Here is a 15,661-nt window from a genome sequence, read left to right as displayed (position 1 = left end):
CGTATTTATCGAAGATGAACGTATTTATCGGTTATGACGTATTTATCAATGATGACGTATTTATCAATGATGACGTATTTATCGAAGATGAACGTATTTATCAATGATGACATATTTATCGAGGATGACGTATTTATCGGTTATGACGTATTTATCAATGATGACATATTTATCGAGGATGACGTATTTATCGGTTATGACGTATTTATCAATGATGACGTATTTATCGAAGATGAACGTATTTATCAATGATGACATATTTATGACATATTTATCGAGGATGACGTATTTATCGGTTATGACGTATTAATCAATGATGACGTATTTATCGAAGATAACCCATTTATCGATGATGACGTATTTATGTTTCATTTATGAAATTTATTGTGGTTTATGGGTTTTATGGTTCCAGATTACTTTAGCGCTTGAACTTATAGCCAACGCTAAATCTCCCCTGATTGTTGTCGGAAAAGGCGCGTCGATCTCGTGTTGCGAAAATGAACTTCGCGAATTCGTTGAATTATCAGGAATTCCATTTCTTCCGACTCCGATGGGACGAGGGCTGCTCGACGACGATCACGCCCTCTCCGTTTCGTCGGATCGTAGTCGTTCTTTACGCGAGGCGGATGTCGTTCTCCTTCTTGGATGTCGTTTAAATTGGATTTTACATTTCGGGGAACCTCCACGTTGGAGAACAGATTGTCGATTCATCTGTGTTGATCTTGATGAAACAATTGAAAGTTCTCCCAAGGTTCGAATAAGTTCAAGAAATATTAATCTGGATAAATTTTCTTTCAGATTAATGTTTTTGTTCATGGCGATATTCGATCAACCCTAAATTCATTTCTTATTCATCTTCATTCCAATCCTTTAAAAAATCCCACTTCTGATGCTTGGATTTCATCAATTACAAAATCCGCTCTAGCGAAGAGACAGACTTCATCAGCTCCCTCAATTCCTGTCGCTCCTAACACACTTTCCTACTCGCAGGCTTTTTCAATTATCAAGCGACAACTCGAAAATCTCAAAATGGACAACAAACCAATCACCATTATTTCGGAAGGCTCGAAGACCATGGACATCAGCAGAGTAGCTTTGCCTGTTTTCCAACCCCGAGGTCGTCTGGATGCTGGAACTTGGGGCACCATGGGAGTGGGGCTTGCGTATGCTGTTGCGGCGAGCGTAGCCGGTGAGCCGCTCTTCATGGGACATCGTGGAGATTGGGGGCACACTAGTGTATATTTGGGACACTCTAGTGGAGATTGAGGGCACTCTAGTCGAGATTGAGGGCACTCTAGTCGATATTTGGGACGCTCTAGTGGACATTTGGGACACTCTAGTCGACATTTGGGAACTCTAGTGGATATTTGGAACGCTTTTGGGATACTCTGTCTTTCAATGATTAGATCCTTCTCCGCAACATTTTGTTATTGGAATTGAAGGAGATTCAGCAATTGGATTTTCTCTTTGCGAGTTGGAAACGTTAGTGCGTTATTCGCTACCTGCAATCATATTCGTGTTTAATAATGGTGGAGTCTATAGTGGAGCCTCGTCAGCACCTGGTGGGGATCCCTTGCCAACACAATTGTCCCACGGAACAAACTACGCAGCAGTAATGGCTGCGGTTGGAGGCACTGGGACGCGCGTATCGACTCTACAAGATCTGGAGGTATGTATTCGCCTGTCAGCACATTGAGTAGCGATATTCCCAGGCTGCATTCGAAAGCGCTATACGGCGCCGTGAACCGGCTCTTATTGAAATAATGATTGACCCTCTCGACGGGGAGGCAAAGAATGGGCTTGTCACTGGTGCAACGATGGGACAGGCCAAGCATTGATCATGCCGTCGCTCAACGTGGTTGTTTCAATCAAGATGATAAAGTTCTTCGTTTTTCTAGTTTTTTGTTGAGTATTCGATGTAGGCCAGACCACGTACTTTTGGGAGAACGTTTCCGTCCCTCAGACTCGAATGTTGAGACTGAAACCGTCATCGCGAACGCTGCTCGGTTCAGCAAAGAGGACCCTCTTCAGTAGTTTGTGGTCGGGAAATACCCCCCAGAAAACTAATGATAAATCCATCCCGACATTTGGAAACGTCCCTCAATTGTTTCATTTTACGGACGCAAATGGATCTTTGTTGGACTTCGGAGGTCTTCTTCGAGTCACATCAGAGTTGGGAAATCTGGTAGAAGCACCCGAGGCCCGTCATCAGCTACAACAAATGGGTGAAGATCCAAGTTTCGAGCGTCTGATGGAATCTCTAAAGAAGTCGACTGAAGGACTTAGTGCGTCTGAAACAATTGCGCTTCTTAAGTCTTTAGCAACATTGAAGGCACGTGTCCCATCGACATCGCCTAAGATCGCAGACCTCATAGACGAAATTCTTCGTCGCCTCTTTCACAATGAGCTCAAACTGTCTCCCGATCAAACAGTCACATTCTGCTTTTGGATCACTCAAACAGGAGTTGCCGATTTATCTTTTCCCCGTTATCTCAGAGAAGCGATTCCCAAAATTACTCCCAATTTGGGACTTCAAGCAACGCGAATGATGCTTCGGACTCTGAATACTTTGGAGCTGCGAGACTGGGCCCTTTGTAACCCACTCTCCGATAAATTAACAAACGAAATCGACCAGTATTCGAATGAGGATGTCATTGATACACTACGATTAGATTTTGAGACGAGTATGGTGAGCTGAACACTTTCCATCTTTCTCCTCTATTTTGTCTTTAGGTCAATCGTCCTTTATACTTGAAGTTGAGAAACATGGTTTCAAAACATCCAGAATTATTCAGCGAGAATGAGCTCGTTGAGGGCTACTTTATTATGTGTCAGCTACGCTATTTGAATCCGCGTTTGATCTCGAACATTATGGATTTGATCAAACGGAAAGTTGAAAAGCTCAACAACGATCAACTCATAAAAGTAAATTCTTGTTTGTATTCCTAGAAGCAAAAATTCCAACTTGATCACTTTTACATCTTTCATGTTCAGATCATCATGGGGACGATGCAAATTGGATCGACACAAGCTTCAGATGTTGAGCCCTTTATCAACACTTTCCTTGCTCGGCGTTCTGTCGATGAGATGTCCTTGGATGAAGCAATCGTTTTGATCTACTCTATCTGTCATTACGAGCGCCAAGGTAGGTTTCAGTAGTCCTGAACTGGAAGCTCCTCTTGTTGATGATGATAACAAATCGAGTTTTGACAAATTTGTGAGGATGTTCTGCGTTGCTTCAGACCAGAAAACACTCTTGGAAAGTCTTATGCGTTACTATGTCTCAAAAGCTCCGTCTCAGTGAGGGTTGAAATTGTTCGTCTGGCACGTCACTCACTCTGTCTCCTTTCATGGTTTTGCAGACCTCCAAACGAACACCTTGCGATGCTCAGTGAAATCTTGGTCTCGATTGAGAATGAATTTGATGGTTTGAGAGTGATTTCCATCCCAGAGGCTCTAAGACGTTCGATCGACAGCTACGGTGGGATCCTCAGTAGAGTGAATGGGATCCTCCCTTCTTTTTTCCAGCCCTATCAGTGAAGGTGGATTGGAGGTTGAAAAAACAAGTCTTGATCCTTCAGAGCGAATTACCTGAATCACATCGAGTCCAATTGTCGCCTGATGTCGTCGTTGGGCCCTATACGGTTTCATTCGTGGACCAGTCTCATAAGTTGATAGTAGAAGTGGTGAGCTTCGCCGCTCTTGAAATGGTCGTGCTATCAACTGACGAGTTGGAAGAAATACCATCCGATGAATTTTATCAGTTTGTACGTTTCAGATAATGCAAAGAGCCCCTGTGGGTATCGTCATGAGAGAAAGACACCTGAAACGTTTGGGCTATAGGGTGGCAAGGCTCTCTGGTAAAGCAATGCTCCACACCAGAAAGACAGTGAGTAATACTCTTTAATAGGGACAAATTCAAATTACTTTACACCCTTCAGCTTGCTATGCTCGAAGTTTTCACACGGGCTCTTGACGATTACGCGGTGGAGTCTGAACGTGCCAAATATGCAGATGTTGTTGCAAGAAAACAAAACTCGAAAAGGAGGGACTAGATTTTTTTTATTCTGCAAACAATTTTTCCGTTTTCGTTCGGGTCCTGTTCTCACCAGTTGGGACAGTCTCACTGCTTGAACTCGGAGTGTTTCAGCGAAAATGGTGAGTTGTGCTGTTTTCTTGCATGTTAATTTTCCTTAGTTTTTTTTTCTTCATCATTTTTGGTTCTGAGATTCTTTCATTTTTTTTAGGTCAATTTTACTATCGATGAAGTCCGCAGCATTATGGGCAATTCATCCAACATTCGAAACATGTCTGTTATCGCGCATGTTGATCATGGAAAGTCCACATTGACAGATTCGCTGGTCTCTAAAGCTGGGATCATTGCTGCCAAAGCCGCCGGTGATGCTCGTTTCACTGACACGCGTGCTGATGAACAAGAGCGGTGCATTACGATCAAGTCGACAGGGATTTCGCTTTATTTTGAACATGATTTAGAAGACGGCAAGGGAAAACAGCCGTTTCTGATCAACCTCATTGACTCGCCTGGACATGTCGATTTCTCTTCCGAGGTCACTGCTGCACTGCGCGTCACGGATGGTGCTCTTGTTGTTGTCGACACCGTTGAAGGAGTTTGCGTTCAGACCGAGACTGTTCTACGCCAAGCTCTTCAGGAGCGGATCAAACCAGTCCTTCATGTCAATAAAGTCGATCGCGCTCTTCTTGAATTGATGATGGACTCTGAATCAATTTACCAAACATTTAGTCGAACTATCGAAAACGTAAATGTAATTATCGCAACATACAACGACGCCCTTATGGGAGACGTCCAAGTATATCCAGAGAGGGGAACAGTGTCATTCGGATCGGGTCTTCACGGATGGGCTTTCACTGTTGAGAAGTTCGCTCGAATGTATGCGAAGAAGCTTGGTGTTGAGAAAACCAAACTGATGCAACGTCTTTGGGGGGACAGTTTCTATAATGCGAAGAAAAAAACATTTGCAAAAACAAAGGGAGAGGATTCGAATCGCGCATTTTGTCAGTTTATTATGGATCCCATCTGCTCTCTCTTCACTCAGATTATGAATGAGGACAAACCAGGATACGAGAAAATCCTTACTGCTATTGGGATTGAACTGAAAGGCGATGACAGAAATTTGACGGGAAAGCACCTTTTGAAACGTGTGATGCAACTCTGGCTGAACGCGGGTGATACACTCCTTGAAATGATCGTGACCCATCTTCCGTCACCAATTGTTGCGCAAAAATACCGCGTGGAGAATTTGTATGAAGGCCCGATGGATGATGCGGCGGCGAATGGAATCCGAAATTGTGATCCAAACGGTCCTCTGATGATGTACATTTCGAAAATGGTTCCCACGTCGGACAAGGGCAGATTCTATGCGTTCGGTCGCGTGTTTTCCGGAGTTGTTTCAACCGGACAGAAAGTCCGCATTCAAGGGCCGCATTACAAACCTGGAAGCAAGGACGATTTGAACATTAAGAATGTGCAACGAACTGTATTGATGATGGGACGCTACGTTGAGAAGGTTAACGATGTCCCTTGCGGCAACACAGTCGGTCTTGTGGGTGAGTTTCCTAATACTGAGGTGCTTCTATGTGTTTATGTATCATTCGATCATTCCATTTATCTTTATATGTCATTCTATCTGTATATTTATATATCGTTGTATTGGCCCTTCTATATCATTGTAGTTGTCTTTATTCTTTGTTAGGGGTGGATCAATATCTTCTCAAATCTGGGACAATCACTACATTTGAAGATGCGCATAATATTGCTAATATGAAATATTCGGTATCGCCAGTTGTCCGCGTTGCAGTCACGCCAAAAGATCAAAAAGAATTGCCAAAACTTGTTGATGGTCTCAAAAAGCTTGCAAAATCAGATCCATTGGTTGTCTGCTCTACCGAAGAGTCAGGCGAGCATATCATTGCTGGCTGCGGGGAGCTTCACGTTGAGATTTGTTTAAAAGATCTCAAAGACGAATATGCGCAAATCGAGTTTATCACCTCTGACCCAATTGTGTCGTATCGGGAATCTGTTCTTGGGACATCATCTCAAGTCTGTCTCTCGAAATCTCCGAATAAGCACAACCGTCTTTACATGACGGCGGAACCTCTTGACGACATTCTGACAACAATGATCGAATCTGGCAAAATGGGTCCACGCGATGAAGCAAAGGAACGAGCAAATCTTCTCGCTGAAAAATTCAATTGGGACAAGAACCATGCATACAAAATATGGTGTTTTGGTCCTGAAACAACTGGACCCAACTGCCTGGTCGATGTGACACAAGGAGTTCAATATCTCAGTGAAATCAAGGACCACTGCAATTCTGCATTCCAATGGGCGTCGAAGGATGGCGTTTTGTGCGAAGAAAATATGCGAGGAATTCGATTCAATCTGCATGATGTGACTCTTCACACGGACGCTATTCATCGCGGGGCAGGACAAATTATGCCGACGTGTCGCCGATGTTTGTACGCATGCTCACTGACAGCACAGCCGCGACTCCAAGAACCGATTTTCCTCGTCGATATTACGTGTCCACAAGATGCTGTTGGGGGGATTTATAGCACGCTGAACCAGCGGCGTGGGCAAGTCATCACTGAAGAACAACGACCTGGAACGCCTCTCATTCAAATTCAAGCGCATTTGCCTGTCGCTGAATCTTTTGGATTCACTACCGCCCTTCGTGCCGCGACTTCAGGCCAAGCATTTCCACAAGTACGTTTGAAGCCACCTATTAGTTCATTATTTGTCGAGCTGGCTGACTCACTCCATTCCTTAGTGTGTATTTGATCATTGGGCTCTTGTGAACGGCGATCCACTAGAGAGAGGATCAAAACTTGAAGAACTTGTTAAAAACATTCGAAAGCGAAAAAATCTCAAGGAGGATCTCCCAACCCTTGTGAGTAAATTTGCGGTCCTTGATGATTAATTCTCTTCTTTTTGTTAGGATTCTTACTTGGATAAACTTTGAATTTTCTAATAGTGTGTTGCTGAATACGTGAATTTGTTCCCAGATCTATTTTTTCGTGTCCACTTTTTTTTGGTGTTCGAGCAACAAGCTTTAAATAAGTGAAGGATGAAAACCCACGAGGAAATGTGCTGTTAGTGTTGACGATGGACAAACAGCTTCTTGTCCCTCTTGTTCTTGTTCACTTCCTCATGTCTTCCATATATTCCTCAACTTGGTTTTATCACATTTGTTACACTGATGGATCTATAATAGTGATGATATTCCCATGATGATGGAATGATGAATCACTTTATCTTCTTGAATTGATTTGTTCGATTCTAAGGATGTCAATTTGTTTCATCCAGATCAATTAAGAATCATTCAACAGTCATGCCCTACTCACGGATCCCTCACGCTACCCACACGAATTCTATCAACTATTCATGCGCATGACGAGAAATCTCCTTCTTCGCGTCCCAGGCTGTTTGAGATAGTTAAGAGATGTTTATGTCACTTTTTCCCTGCATGTATCTTCCTTTCGTCTCATATTCAACCCACATAGAACAACGACTTTAAAACTTGTGCCAAATGAATCCAATCAGCTAGTAACAATTTCCCGACGAACCCAAGACTCAGCGAAACAAGACAATCCTCAAGACGTCCTCCACTCCGCTGAGTCTCCTATCGTCTCCATGGATTGCAAACAATCCTCACGATTTTACTGAACATCATGACAACCAACAGAGTATGTCACTTTCAGCAGAAGCGAGGACAACAGTCGCCAGCAGTGTCTATGAGTCCTCGAACAACGGCTTCACGAACAGAATATTGAGTGACAACGGCACATGGAGTGACAATAACACATTGAGTGACGACAACCCTACATTGGAAAACGCTATGATTGTTTGTGGGGTCATCCTTTCTTTTATTCTTCTGCACCATTGGGTCTATAAAACGTCTTGATACCAAGAGAGCAAGTCACTTTCAGCATATCGTCAGTAGCATCGTCCCGTGCGGCCCAGAACACATAAAGACATCACAGACCTCTTATTGAGTGAAAACAGTGAATTATGTAACAACAATGCATTATGCAGTGAGTGGATTATGGAGTAGCAACAGTGCATTGCCGAGTAACAACACCAGCTGGTCCCAGGACTTAACATCGACTGTGTCGGGGGCATCTCCATTTTGATTGTTGGTAAGCTGTATGTTTTGTTTCGTTTTCGTGTAAATCAAGAAAAGAAGAGAACCGGCGTTAGCTGCCTACTCCATCGAGCCCTCCCTCCAAATCCACCGTTCCCTTGTTCTAATGTTCACGTCAACAATCGGCAACATTAAAGTTTAGTGACTAGAAGACAGAACGAATAGAATGAGTTGAACGGCGGAATTTTAAGAGGGTGACTGTGGACAATCTCTTTTTATCGTTATTTTATAAATTCGAAAACTTCTGTTTAATGGTTCCCCGTGTAGAAAAACCAACTCAACAACAACTAGTCGTTTCAGGTTCTGCCATCCCTCTGGAAAAATGTGAAGCTTAAAAGCATGATGAAAACCCACGAGCAAATGTGCCGTTAGTGTTGACGAAAGGACAAACAACTTTGTTCTTTCTTCCTCTGTTTTTTTATTCACGGTAGGTCATTAAACAATGAGGCATGCATATTCCTAACTTGGTTTTATCACATTTCTTGCACCGATGGATCTATAATAGTCAAGAGAAAAACCTGTTCAAGCTGTAGCGATACCATCCTGGAAGATCATAGAAGTATTCATCCTTGCGACTTTCCATTTTTGAGCAATGTGCCTAAAGAATGATACATGTCCGTTTGATTGCCCATGTTTCGATGAATGCCATTCTTTCATGGATCTCCAGTGAAGCACCATTCAAAAGTGAAAGACTTTTCATCAGAGCGAAATTGATCGGAACCAGCAGAAAAAGCAAAGATGTGGTACACGATTAAAGATGATGCTTTCCCATTCAAGATACGGTTTATCATTGCATGATATTCCGTTGTATGACTGATTTTCGATAAGTCGGATTTCTCTTTTCACAAAGTCGCAAGGGATCAGTATTATGGGGCATGTTGATTCTACTGATCGATATTCGAGTTGGATGAACCCCATAATTCTGTCCCAATGCAATCATTCTGTCCCAATGCAATCATTCTGTCCCAATGCCCATCATTCTGAAATTTTACAGCATTGAGTGAGAGAGCGAACATCGTATTGTTTGACTTTGATTGCTGAAGTCTTTCTTTTTTTGATGGTGCTTCACTGGAAATGAACTGGAGAATAACATTCATCAGTTAAGGACCTGATTGCCGCATGCAGACCTGATTGATTGCCCCATGCATGCGGCAATCAAATGGACATGTATCATTCTTTACGCACATTTCTCAAAAATGGAAAGTCGCAAGGATGAATACTTCTGAGATCTTCCAGGATGGTATCGCTACACCTTTCTCGCGTGTCTTTTTTTGGTTGCTTTACTCACCGGACCCCGGTAAGAAAATTTATTTGTTTGGTGATCACCTCCTTGTTTTCCTCAGTATTTCTTCATAGCATAGATCACTTGTTCATGTGAGTCCCCCCCCCTTCTCTGGTTGCAACCCAATCTCTATGTCCAGTGTCAGTTATTGCCCTCCCGGGACATTTTGCGCTGAATACCTAGTCGCAATCTCAAGTCTTCCGCGAGAATGTCTTGCGACCCAACCCTTCTTCGCTCTCGTAGGAGGGCTCCTTCTTGGTTCGCGTACCTGTTTATCCTTTTCTCTCATTTTGTCTCATTCGTAGATTTGCTTGGAGGCAAGATCACGGCGCTATTCGGATGCGAGACTTCCGGTTTATCTCGAATCGCTATAGTTTCTATCTTTTCAGAATTGGTTTGCAAGTCGCTGGATGGGTAATCATATCCGTATCTGGTCCAACATTTGAGGGCTATGGGGATGCTTTTTTGGGCCGCTGGAATCGAACCAGCGTTCTTTGGAATCGTTTCCGTCGCAAATCTCTTTCCTACACGGACAGCTACGGCGATTTCAATCTTAGAAGCTGCACGGTATTCATTCAATGATATGAATTTCAAACCTGTTGAATGATTTTCAGAGCGTTGTCTCCCCGCTTTGCTCCGATCTTATTTCGGGCCCTATACAAACAGCAATAACGCTCCAGCAAATTTCAATCACGTATGCCGTGGCCACAGGAGTTTGTTTCATCGCAGCAATATTTTTAGTTCCGTTTCAATCATACCCAAGACTTCCGCGGGGAAAAAATTTGAATACAGAAAACACTTTACTGCCAACATATCGTGAGACAATTCACCAGCGACCTCGCATCAGCATGTTCAACCAAACTGAAGGGCTCCTAAAACAGGTTTTGACATCTTCATATTTGCTATTCTGCGTTGTGGCGATCAGTGCTATCCTTCAACTATTTGTCTTTCTATTTGATGTACATCGATACAGACGGCGTTACTAACCATGTTCTTGTCTTCGCCTTCATTTTGTCTCCTTTCATTGGATTTCTTGCGGATTACAGCGTCAGGCTGATGTTCATCGCTGTCGCTGCTTCTGGCATGCTAACGGCCTTGTTGACATTGCTTCAAGTCTTGTCGCTGTATATCCCAGCCATTCTCGGCTTAGTCTTCTTCAGCTGTGCATTCACTCAAGTAAGCCACCTTCATGTCATTCGTCTTATCATTCCCCCATTTGGCAGTTTTATATCTTCCCAGCGTTCGTCTACCCTCAGTGTCACATTGCATGGTCTCAGGGAAAATTGACTGGGATGGCGTTGTTTCTTGGCGGACTCGTGGGGCTCGCTTATGCGCCGATGGTGAAGACTTCTCTAATCTATGGTCCCATGAGCATGAGTTCCACCGTCTTTCTCCTTGAAGTTTCCGTCTGTCTTATTGCCTTTTATTTGAGGTCTAATAAAAAAGCAGAGGAAGAAGAAGCTCCAGCAGCTGTGAGCATTGCATAAATGAGGTCATTTGACAATTCGCGTAGCCCAGACAGTTTTTTCTGTAGTTATTTCATGACTCATTTTCTTGATGTGACCCTTGCGGGGCTCTTTTTTAGTGGAAGTATTGAATTCTGCGAACTAACGGATTGCAAATGAGCTTCCAAACGCGTTCTCTCTCTTTGTGTGTTGCAGTGTCTTGGAAGGCACTTTGATGCATCTAGGAGCAACAGGGTGCGCTTCTCTGGGAGATTCGTCAAAGGAGTCAACTATGATTCATATAATCAGTAACCATTTATTATTCAGTCTGAGGTGTGTCAGTCAGAGGCATAGTTCACCATTCCCTCAGATCATGGCGTCTCTCGAATACTTCAGTTTTTTCAACCATTTTTTGGAGTTTTTTGCTCAGATCTTTGACGCATCTGATTCTGACTCGGTAGTGAGTGACGCAACGGCGACGTCTTAAATGGAAGAGGCTATTGATTGCTCCTCATAATCATATACGAAATTGAGACCTGGATGACAGAGGTCGGTGGTTCAGAAGTCATAACAATTCTTGGAAGCTGTTTGCACCAAAATGTAAATGCATGTGACAAAGATAAGATGATACCACAATACTACATTTCAGAGTAATGTTCTCAATCGGATACACATTGATAAAGAAGTGTTTAAATACAGAGAAAATGAATGAAGACAGGAAACTATCCGATAAATCGATCAGATAAATAGCAGAAATCAACGAAAAGTTTGATTACAGGGCAATTCTGACTTAAGACAGGGTTTAAACACGGTAACTTACTGGACACCCATCGACATCCCATCTGTGCTTCACAGCCTGCATTCGAGACAACATCCACACTTTGCACGCTGGGTCAAATAGTGAACGTTCTCGTGAAGTTATCAGAGAGTTATCATGACAATCTCTGAAATCATCAGGGTTTTGTTTGTGGGGGAAGATCAATAACTCCAACTGTCTGGGCTCTGATGGTTTGGTCAGACGATCCCGCCATCCATATCGTCTGGCACTCCAACTCCACTTTGTATTCCTCAGCGAGCAGCTGAACTCGTTCGAACTCCGATCCGACGAAACTCTTTCAGCGTATTCAAAAACACTTCAAGAAATATCGAAAAACTAAAGATCTGGATTTATCTTAGAGATTATTTCTTCATCGATTAATGGATAAGCATCCTGGGAAAGACTCGAATTTTTGTCACGGAGCCAGGGATGCTCAAGAGCTGCAATGGAAGAAAGAGGAAGGTGTCCCAAATCGTCTTTAGTTTGTAACATGGATGACATTTGATGATTCTCTAACTTCTTCGAGTCTGGAAGCTGAACTCACCTTCAGCGGCTGTTATCCTTTCTTTCGGATTCTTACACAAACAACGACGCATGAAATCAAGAGCTAAGTTGGATGGAGAGTTGTGGCGCCGTGGGGGAAAAACTAAATCGCTGTCTTGAATCTTGGGCTAAAAGAGAATCGAGCGATTATTGAACAAGTTAAAGACGGATGCAGCTTACGAAGGCGCTTACGAATATTTCGTCTTCTCGGAGCACACCGTTGAAGGGATATTCGCCGTAGATGAGCAAGTACACGATAACACCGGCAGCCCAAATATCAACTTCGATACCATAATGGCGCCTGGAAATGGAATTAATCATCGAATTATCGAAATCCGTCATCGAATTATCAAAATCCATTATCGAATTATCAAAATCCATTATCGAATTGATCGACATACTTGATAATTTCAGGAGCAATATAGTGAGGCGATCCACAACAAACAGAAAGATATTCATTTTCGGGAAGATGAACCGACATCCCAAAATCGATCAAAACAAGGCGGTAACTGGTGAGGGGGTCCTGATTGATTGTTGCTTCTGTTGAGAGAAAAGACATGTTGCTACTGTTGGATCGGGATTTTGATGAGAATCTTGAGTTCGTTGTTAGGCAGTCAGGTCGCAATAGAAGATTAGGTATAAAGTGATGCGACGCTGTTGCGAGTTTTGAGGTGAAAAGAAAGTTTTGCGCTTTGATGTCGCGGTGAACGATTCGAAGATCATGAAGATATTTGATCGTCATCATGATGGATCGAACGATATCGATGATTTGGCTTTCTGTGAGTCGATCACTTTCTGGCAACGGCCGTTGAGCTAAATCAAGACCATTCTCACAATTATCGATTTTCTTGGGTAATCGATGTCGACGCTCTTTGATATGATTTATAATGAATCTAGATAAATCACATGAATCACACAATTCCATCACCTACAAAAAAAGATATTTCAATCTGTCCCAATTGTGTCCCAATTCTCGGAATCTCACAGCATAGAGCGATGATGGCCCTTCAAAGGAATCCACAAGCGACACCACGTTCGGATGGTCTGTCCCAAAAGCGAGATAGAGATTCCCAAAAGCGAGGTTGATTTTGAGGACCAACTCACCCAATTGTTTCAGCATGGTGATCTCGTTAAAAAACATCGCTTGAAGATCTGGTTCACAGGATTGGCGGGTTGGATTATGTTTTTTCATCACTTTCACAGCAAACTCTTTTCGCGTCCGCAGATCAACGCAAAGACGAATCTCACTACAACGAGCGACGAGAAAAAAGAGCATCACTGACTGATAAAGTATGATGATGATGATTCGTTGCAAATTCGCTCATTTGGGACTCACCCAAAAGACCCACGACCAATCGATTGTCCCAAAGCGTAAAAATCTGAGAGACGACGACCATTAGAAAAACCCTCATCATCACTTTCAGAAGCATCGAGTAAACCAGAGCGCAGAGTTCGCAAGGAGCTTGGTCTGGATTCATCAATACTGCAGATTTTCAAAAAACCATGGTGATCAGTAGAGAGACTGTCCACTCCGCTTTCAGAAGCAATTCTTGTGTTTTCTGTATTGAATTGGTTTCTTTGAAACCTCTTCGGATGTGCCCGTTTATTGCTTACAACACTGAGGGCATATTGGTTCCGAACTCTGAGTGATTTTGGAGTGTCTTCCAATGGAGACAAATTTTGTCCCTCTGAAGGAGCTAGTGAAAACGTACACCCCATTAATGATAGAAATGTGCAATTAATTATGAAGAGAAGATTTGATTAAAATGTGAGTGAAGCGTTGGCCATCAACAATGTATTGGAGAATCAACAAATGAAGAGTCGAGCAATGAAGACATGTAGCATTGCGTCAAATTTATCTGCGATGAAGGGTCCATGCTTGGCGCCCTGATCGAAGGCATTTCACAATTGATTCGCGTGCTACTAGAGCGTGAAATAGTTTGAACATTTGCGCCTATAGATTGGAGGTAATGGTGTCTCCGATGAAACAGGTAAAGAAGGAGTCACGGTAGTCACAAAAAAAACCAAAGGAAGAACAAAGAATAGAATGAAGTATCAAAAATTTTGGAACGTCCCGAATAGCTGAAAGAAAATAAAAGAAGCATAACAAACAAAGTTGCGATAAAACATTTTCATACCACTTATATTCGCAGCCAGCTACAATGGAGGGATCCAAACCCTCTGAATATTGGTTACATAGCTGCGAAATCAAGGAGTTTTCTATGCTACACGTAGACAAAACGGAATTTCGGCAACCTTCTGTTGCGTTAGCGGCAATCTCTCTTCCTTTACAATTTTGGCTTGAACATGCCAAATGGCAAATTGCACCAATTAAATTAACTTTTAGACACTCAACAGAGTCTGATGAATAAGGACACTTTGAATAATCAGGACTCGCAGAAAGTTGCTGAATTTCTAGATTATCGTCGCCAAGTGACAAAGTAACCTTCTCTGAGGCTTTGAGCTTCCTTATGATTCCCAAGATGACGAGCCACTTTGGGTCGGTAAAGGGAACGTGGCACGCAGCGTCGATTTTTGGTCTATCAGAATCACATTGCGGACCCATGTATCCATTTGACACCAAGGTTGCCAACGCCCTCAACACTGTACATATTTTGGAGTGGTTTCCATCCTCGCATAATATTTTGATTATGTCCTCTAGCGATTTTCCTGAAGGACCTGATATCGCGCCCTCAAAACCTTCACTTTTGGGAATGAGGGCATAGGAGAAAGTCCCAACCAAAAATAGAATCGGGAACAGCCCTCTCATCCAATTTTTGCGTTAGAGGCTCGCAGTTCTGTTTCAGTTTTTGAACCAGTAGGGACAGGGAAAAGTAACAAGAGGTAATTGACACGGTAGCATCACTAAAATTCTAAAATGTCATTTTCATGCCAACCAACTTTCGCAAGGTTTGGTTTGCATGCAAATTGGATCATTGGTGGAGGTCCACAGAGCAATACTAATGACTCGTCTCCTGGTGGTGGCAGGTGTTCTCGTATCATTTCCTCATTGATGAATCCAACTGAATAATTCCATTTTAGAGGCGCTTCATCGATTGTGTACCAAAGATGAAATTGTTCACTATGATGAGAAACGATTTCTTCAAGAGTATCTCGAACCAAAATATCATCTTCTGACTTATTCGCGAAGAGCAACCAAACTTCTGTGTGATCTGTTCGGTTGTTTGTTATATGGCGGAGTATTTGCAGCATTGGGGTGATTCCAGTCCCCCCAGCAATCATTCCTATTTTCCGTTTTCGATATTCTCTTTTCCCATACGTGAAATGCCCGCCACCATAATATGTTAACAATCCAATCGGTCCCATGACATCGATCAGATCACCAATAGCCAGTTGGGACAAATACTGAGACATTTTTCCTCCATCAGGA

General features: G+C 42.8%; 3 protein-coding genes across 3 annotated transcripts; 1 reads left to right on the top strand and 2 right to left on the bottom strand.

Annotated features, from left to right (window-relative positions):
* The first annotated feature begins 316 nt into the window (after nt 1–316).
* On the top strand, nt 317–7,001 carry LOC129617258 (elongation factor 2-like). Its single transcript, XM_055532585.1, has 11 exons — nt 317–751; nt 799–1,189; nt 1,407–1,669; nt 1,964–2,689; nt 2,734–2,925; nt 2,995–3,108; nt 3,779–3,889; nt 4,248–5,586; nt 5,733–6,745; nt 6,810–6,929; nt 6,978–7,001. Exons 1-11 carry the CDS (start codon nt 317–319, stop codon nt 6,999–7,001), a joined length of 4,728 nt encoding a protein of 1,575 aa, XP_055388560.1.
* Nucleotides 7,002–12,063: 5,062 nt separating this feature from the next.
* On the bottom strand, nt 12,064–12,630 carry LOC129617257 (uncharacterized). Its single transcript, XM_055532584.1, has 3 exons — nt 12,463–12,630; nt 12,272–12,398; nt 12,064–12,167 (listed from the first exon to the last, which is right to left on the bottom strand). Exons 1-3 carry the CDS (start codon nt 12,628–12,630, stop codon nt 12,064–12,066), a joined length of 399 nt encoding a protein of 132 aa, XP_055388559.1.
* A 2,505-nt stretch (nt 12,631–15,135) lies between these two features.
* Nucleotides 15,136–15,657, bottom strand: LOC129617259 (NADH-cytochrome b5 reductase 3-like; the record flags this gene model as incomplete). The annotated part of the gene is made up of 1 exon (XM_055532587.1): nt 15,136–15,657. A coding segment is annotated over one exon (522 nt), but the record flags the coding sequence as incomplete, so codon positions are not given.
* Nucleotides 15,658–15,661: the final 4 nt, after the last annotated feature.

Source organism: Condylostylus longicornis, unplaced genomic scaffold (genome assembly GCF_029603195.1).
Source record: "Condylostylus longicornis isolate FDR11 unplaced genomic scaffold, ASM2960319v2 ptg000465l, whole genome shotgun sequence".
Lineage (NCBI taxonomy): Eukaryota > Metazoa > Arthropoda > Insecta > Diptera > Dolichopodidae > Condylostylus > Condylostylus longicornis.
The sequence above is the reverse complement of the archived record's forward strand: the minus strand, read 5'-3'. Positions and strand labels throughout refer to the sequence as shown.